A 7,500-nucleotide genomic window follows, 5' to 3' on the forward strand; every position below is an offset into this window, starting at 1 on the left:
TGCCAACAGTGAAAATATGATTAAATTCTGACCACCGTTTTATTATAATCCACACTTATAACTTAGAAAACTTTTTCATTTTCAAGATTTTAATCACATAACCGGTTTCCAGCTAAATGCTTTTAGCTTGAACTAGAACTAGTCTTTCGCAAATTAGCCAAAATAAATTATATTCAAATTAATTTGAAAAATGGCATAAAATGACTAGAAGCAGTTCTTTTTGTCGTGGTATTCTTATTTTTCAGCAAGCTAAAGGCCTTAAATGATGTGAAATATCTTTAAGATCGCATTTTGTGAATATGTTCTGACAGTTAATCAATTCATTACCTATTTATCATTCATAGAATTGTTCATTTCCTGTCTAATGTGTAATAAAAAGTCTTTAGTAGTCTTCAACATAATTAAGATTAAACCAGAAGGCTATAACTCATTATAAGATGTGAACCTGTGCTGATAAGACAGATGTTTAAGCTGCCACAGTGACAGTTTACAGCTGCAGGAGACCTGACTGCAGCGTGTTGTCCAGAAGTATTTTCTGTGGTTCCTCCAGCAGTTCTTCAGGATGCAGCTCTTGTAGCTCCACACAGAATGAGTCGTGATGAAGAGACCAAAGCTGGCTGGAGTTTTCCTCGTCGCGGGCTGCCTGCTCGCCTACCTGATGTTTGTGAAGCGTCACTACTTTGCCACGAAGCCCGAAGCCTACAGACTACCTCCCCATCAACAGCTCGGCTCGGACAAGCTCGGAGATGATAGGCCCGCCTCTGCGCCTGCTGACCAGAGCTTCCAGTATGGCATCATGTTTGATGCTGGGAGCACTGGGACCAGAATCCACATCTTCAAGTTCCAGTTAGAGGACAAAGGTACAGTAAGAGGACAGAGGGGAGATGTTAATGTCAACGGAGCAACTAAGACGATTCCACACCAAACTCCAGTCAAAAATACTTCAATTTAATGATGAGTTGTACCCTACATGCATCCATACATTCAGCATCTCTTTTGTTTTATTTGATGGTGTTGTGTGTCTGTGTGCACATGGGCTAGACAAGTATCCCAGCATGCAGTTCACATATGAGATTAGTTTTATAGCTGTTACTTCCTCCCTGGGAGTTAGAACACAGCGAAGTGAGCAGCTGTCACATCTGTAGAGTTTGAAACAGAAGATAAAATAACTTTTGATCTCAGAGTTCAAATCTAATATTTGTAGCTGCTACAGTAGCTTGTCTGAAGGTCCAGTGAAGCTCCATGGTTGCACTTTTGGGCTCCTGATAGGCACAAATATCAGCACTCTGTAGTAATCATTATAAATTAATTAGTTCTTAATATTTTTATGCAAACATTATTTTGTATGTTAATCTTCCTTTTTATTTTTTTATGCTAAAATAACGTCATTTTAATGACTTTAATGATTTTAAAAATGGTTTTAATATTTGCAACATTACTTACGTGAATTGGCTTCTTTGCCTTTCGCCCGGCTGCAGGTTGATATCTTGACTGATAACTCTGTGTAGCCTGTGTTAGCTTCATTGCTGCTATAAGCTGCTGTTTCTCACTTCAGTATCAGCTGACAGAGCTAACCCCCCTTAAAAGGTGGTTTCATAGGAAAAATAAATATCAGGTTTTATTATCAGTTTAGATTTGACTGATTTCAAGACAGTGTCTTTATTTCTGGACACTGTAAATGTTCATATTTAAGATATTATGACATTGTGGTGTTTTCTATCTCTTGCTGTGAATTCTTGATCGTTAGTAAAGAGGAAACTATTGAAAGGCCTCGTGTCAGTGGGACAAATAAAACCCTGAACTGGATCAGATATTTGGAGCAGAGGCTGATGTTTATTCCAGATATGAAACAGGATATTTGGAGGTTAGATTTCTCTAATCGATGCTAAATGGATTCATATGGATCTGTTCAGATTAAATGATAAAGGTTTAGAAAGCAGACTCACTGAATTGCTTTTAGTGTATTTAAAACCCACACATGTTGGCCCCAAACATTAATTACCAGATGTGAATCCCGGCAGACAAGAGGAGCTTTCAGCCTGTAAGTCGAGCGCTGCTGCTGCCAGAGTCAAAATGGACACAAACTCATTAGTGCGTTTTAGAGGTTTTGGTTTATTAGGCTTAGAGAAAGTTTCCTGCCGAGCTCGGCCAAATGCCTTCGTTATCGCATTTAACAGCTAAGCTAAATCACACAGGCTGAGTGCTGTTTTGGCTCCTTTGTTAGCATCAGAGCTAACCGGACTAATGGCAGCACCTGTTAGTTATACAGACTGGGATTGTCATTAAGAGCTTAACGACAGCTTAAATGTAGGCACAGGTCCAGGGTCAGTCACTTAGAACGATAACATTAAATTAGATGTGGTAGTAAAACACTGACTCATCACGACTTATTGCCTTTCTTTTGGCATCTCAGACCAGCGGACACAAACGGACATCTTTTTAATCACTGTTTTATATTTATGTGTCATGTTTCCTGCAGAAGCTCCCAGACTGGCCCACGAGACGTTCAGAGCCATCAAACCTGGACTGTCTGCGTACGCTGACGATCCAGAGAAGGTACAGCTGCTCTTCCTCTACCTGCTCAAGAAAATCTTGAATTATTTATATTTATATTTAATATATATATTTTTTATTTTATATTTTTTATATTTAATTAAAACAGAAGTGTGACTCTCCTTTTTCAGCTTAAAGACAAATTCAGTTTGAAGCTTTTGTGGATTTTTAAGATCTTAAATTAGCAGCCAGAATAAAGCTGCAGATCTGATTTGATAAGTCGACTAATCGATTAGTAGATCGCCTGAAAAAGTAAAACGTTTCATAATTTATCGTTTATGCCATTTTTTTCCAAGCAAAAACTGATGTTTGAGAGTCATAACTGAGTCACATCAGTCGGACCGGTTCCCAAACAGAACTAAATCCATCACATCAGTCTCAGTCAGTGTGTCCTGTCCTCTCCGTCTCCTCCGGTCTGTCCAGTGTACAGCAGGTATCGAGGAGCTTCTGGAGGTGGCCAAGTCCAGCATCCCCTCCTCCATGTGGACCCTCACGCCTGTGGTCCTGAAGGCCACAGCCGGGCTCCGCCTGCTGCCCGGAGACAAGGCCAAACACCTGCTGGACCAGGTGAGAAGCACCCGCAGCATTCCGTTTATTGTCAGCAGACGTCATCAGGTCACAAACACACCGTCCTGATCGTCCAGGACGGTCCTGGACCTGATCCAAGCTGACGGCAGCAGCATGATGTACCACTTGAACACCTCACCTCCACACACACATTTCCTACAATGACACAGTTTGGTTACTGAGCTCATATTTTATTTACCTTTTTTTGTCCTGGCACATCCACGTCCTCCATATGTCCTCAGGCGGTCTGTCCATCCGCCTGTCTGTCCCATTCACATCAACACCTTGAGACATTTTCTTCAAATTTGGCTCGGACATCCACTTGGACTGAATGATGAGCTGATCAGAGTTCAGCAGTAAAGTGAAGAACGACACCTGAAAACACAACAATAATGTGGATGTGTTAACATCACCACCTGAGATCTGACGCAAACTTCTGAGTGATATGTTTCTATTTGTATTTTTGAATCTATTTTCTAAAACGTAACATAAAAAGTCAAAAACCTACAAGACAAAGTGCGCCGTCACAAAGTGCTGTGTCTCTGGCTGAGGTATACTCTCTTTACTCAGTGCCATTCCAGTTATCTTTACACTGTTCAGTGACGACAACTAACAAATCAAATGAAAATTTAACTGAGACAATTTTTACAAAAATCTGAAAATATTTAAGGCAAATAATAATAAACACAATTAAATCTTGAAAATGTGAAGAAATCATAAGAAATATGTTAAAACATTTCTACATAAAGTTTGAAGCAGCAACATGTGAAAGATGAAGTCAGACGTCTCCTGAACTGATCAGCTGATCAGACACATGAACATCAGTGTTTAATGATCAATAACCTGCTGGTGCTCTGACTTCCTGTGAGCTGGATGTCGTTCAGCTGCTCTGCGTTATGCAAGTGAAAGTCTATTAAAGCTTTTAAGTAATCAGTAATAACAGGACTACAGCAGGAGCCAAAATGATTTAATCTGAAGCTTTGCTCTTATTATCAAACTGTTCCTGAGGCGGCCAAACACAGAGCTGATTACACAGGATGTTCAAATATTACTATATTAACATGTGATATACAGTAATAAACACTCAGGACACTCACACACTCCCCGTCTCTATTGTCTGAGGCACGAGATATTTATTGTACAAGTACTTGCATACAAATAATACTCCATTATATCTCAACGAGGTGCAGGTGTGAAAGGACTCAGTGACTTTATGTTCCATCTTAAAGCTTCTTAAAGGAGCTGACGTTCAGAAAGACGACGTTCAGATCGGTTTCAACTTTCTGTGCTTTTTCCTTTGTGTCCAGGTGAGGGCGCTGTTTCTGGAGTCGCCGTTTCTGTCCGGAGACGACGGCGTGTCCATCATGGACGGCACTGACGAAGGTAGGAACTTTATGAACACACATCACCAGACTCCCTTACCAAATGTAGTGATTTTAAAGTTGTTGCGTTAGAACAAACTCTGTCTCTGACAGATTCTGAATCATTGTCTCCTTCTTGTAAATTCAGCATTAAATGTAATACATGAAGCCAACTATTAACCACAATTTCACCAGACTCCCTTAACAAATGCAGTGATTTTAAGAGTTGTTGAGTTAAAACAAACTCTCTAACGTAGTGAAACTCTGTCTCTGACTGACTCTGAATCATTGTCTCCTTCTTGTAAATTCAGCATTAAATGAAAACAGGAAGTTGTTTGTTTGCTTGTACAAAGTGTCAGTTTGTGGCAGCATGGCTGTACCAGCCTGTCTGCTTCTGTGTCTAAAGTGCTAAAGTCTGACCTGCCAACATTTAGCAGCTGTTTGAACACACTGTTTACACTGATTTCACCATTTACACTCAATTTATGAAAGAAGAAACATTTTATTGATCTAAACATGTCACATTTTACAAACACACTAACCAGTAACCAGTATAGGCGACTTCTTTGTCCCCAGACTCCCTTAACAAATGTGTCAGTTTAGTGAGTTGTTGAGTTGGAGACACTTTATAAACTGTGTGAAACTCTGTCTCTGACTGATTCTGACTTATTTGTTCCTTCTTGTGAATTCAGCAAATGTTCTGCATGAACTTCTTTCTGTCTTTGAGCAGAAACATGGAGTCCGTTTGTCTCAGTGATGGACGGTTTATGTGTTGGGAGATGAGAACATATGAAACCAGATGACAGGCTCTGTCCAGCGTCCTGTGGACTGCAGATAGTTTAGGAGGGTTGGTGACCTCATAAGGTTTCATCCTGAACCTGAGCTTCATCTCTTTATGACTTTATTAGATTACAGAGAATTTGTGCATCTCCTCATTGTTTGATTTGTGTAATCTGTGCAGCAGCTCAGATGTTTCTCCTTCCTGTTTTTTACTGCACAGAAAAACCTCAGAGGTCCTGCTCTGATTTCCCCAACGAAAACCGCCAATATGGAGGATTAAACAATATGGAGGATTAAACAATATGGAGGATTAGAAATTAGATGAAACAGGACACAAAAGTCCTCATGTAGCAGCCACAGTGTGGTTCACCTTTGGAAACCTGCATTTATATACAGTAGTTACTGCTGTGGATCATCAGTCTTCCTGCATTAATGAACTTTAACAGGAGCCTTTGAGGAACCTCTGTGGTTCTCCAACAGACCAAACACTAACTGTTCCTTTAAAGAGAAGTGAAGCTCGTCTGTTCTCTCAGAGAACCTAAAGGAACCAGATGGAGATCGTTCTGTGTAAAGAAACAGTGTAAAGCAAACATACTATGATTAAATGACAAGTTGGTCAGCTGGTGAACTGTGAATATTTCCTGGTCTGTTTCTCCTCTGTGATGTAAACTGAAGATCTTTGAGACATCTGAGACATCTTCTAACATTTTATAGACCAAACAGCTGATCACTTAATCAAGAACAGTTTTTACATTTAAAATTTTAATTTTGAATAGTTTAGAAATTAGTCATTACCTGAAATCAGGGGTGTCGCAATATCACGATAAACAAATGAAAACATGGCTTTTTTTTTTGTGGGTTCATCTGGTCAGTCACCGTTTATTCTACAGTTCTGGTCACAGACTGTCTCTTCCTCCGACACTCCTCATTTATTTGCCAAAAAAGTTCAAGATAGATTTCACTGCTCGTAATTTTTCACAATTTCACAGTGATGTCGTTATCATCAGTTTGTTTGGACACGATGATGTCATGAATATCTGATATTGTGACAACTCTTCCTGAAAGTATCCAGTAAATGTTTAAAATGAGAGAAGGCTGACGTGATTTAAGAGGAACTGACATGATTAAAACTGATGGTTATCTTCTTTAATTCATCTTTAATCATCCCCACCTGTTTTTGTTTCAGTTATTGATTTCAGACCAAAATAAATCACTTTACTTTATTTAAAGGATAACTACTGTTTTTTACAACCTGGACCTTATTTCTAGCAAAATATACGATCATGTACTCACCCAGATAACTTTGGTGTCATTTGAAGTCGTTCGGACGAAATTAGATCCAGTGTAGCGCCGATATATCCATATAATGTGAGAGACGGGGCAGCGACACACAGCCTCTATATAACACATTATCTGCCACGAAACTAGTTCATTTCACCAATATTTTGTTACTACGACGGGCTCGTCTGTTGTCAACATCCGGGGTCTGTAGGTTGACCTACTACCTCTGACCTGGATGATGTCGTCTCTGAGCTGCGCGCACCCGCGACAGCCGGCTTGTTTACCTGTAGCTGCTGCTGCTAGTTTGACCCCGGATGTTGATAACAGACGAGCCCGGACTCAGAGGGGAATAGCACGAGCGTATCATGACAACATATTGGTGCGGAGGCTGAGGTGCGGGGGGGCGGATGGGAGGTTCGTCTGGTCTGGATGGTTCACAACGTACCAGCAGACCAGAAATGTATTTGGCCGTTCAGCGCCTTAGAAACAGTCAACTGCACCTTAACATCACTTCTTTGACAGACAGGGAGACAGTCCAAAGATCTGAGGACTGGAGTGACACGATCCACCGTCCTGGTCCCACTGATCTGCACGTAGCAACGCACACACGCACGCACGCATAACAAAGTTATCATGCATGCACACACACGTTGCTGCGCGTCTCTCTGGTTGTTTTGACAACGATATACCTTCATAGTGTGTGTGTGTGTGTGAGTGTGAGTGTGTATGTGAGTGTGTATGTGAGTGTGTATGTGAGTGTGTGTGTGTGTGTGTGTGTGTGTGTGTGTGTGTGTGTGTGAGTGTGAGTGTGAGTGTGAGTGTGTGTGTGTGTGTGTGTGTGTGTGTGTGTGTGTGTGTGTGTGTGTGAGTGTGAGTGTGTGTGTGTGAGTGTGAGTGTGTGTATGTGTGTGTGAGTGTGAGTGTGTGTGTGTGTGTGTGTGAGTGTGTGTGTATGTAT

At 40.8% G+C, this 7,500-nt stretch overlaps 1 protein-coding gene across 3 annotated transcripts in view; it reads left to right on the forward strand.

Annotated features, from left to right (window-relative positions):
* entpd6 (ectonucleoside triphosphate diphosphohydrolase 6) overlaps positions 1-7,500 on the forward strand; it is a 20,593-nt gene that overhangs the window by 757 nt on the left and 12,336 nt on the right. The window contains exons 3-6 of one of the 3 annotated variants that reach the window (XM_084376331.1): positions 551-860; positions 2,480-2,556; positions 2,977-3,120; positions 4,428-4,503. In XM_084376331.1, the coding sequence (XP_084232457.1) occupies positions 599-860; positions 2,480-2,556; positions 2,977-3,120; positions 4,428-4,503 (559 nt within the window). In that variant the 5' untranslated portion in view covers positions 551-598. The remainder of the gene's footprint in view (positions 1-550; positions 861-2,479; positions 2,557-2,976; positions 3,121-4,427; positions 4,504-7,500) is intronic. The other 2 variants (XM_084376332.1, XM_084376333.1) reach the window with 2 other exon arrangements.

Source organism: Pagrus pagrus (genome assembly GCF_965226575.1).
Source record: "Pagrus pagrus genome assembly, chromosome: 15".
NCBI classification, from domain to species: Eukaryota; Metazoa; Chordata; class Actinopteri; order Spariformes; family Sparidae; genus Pagrus; species Pagrus pagrus.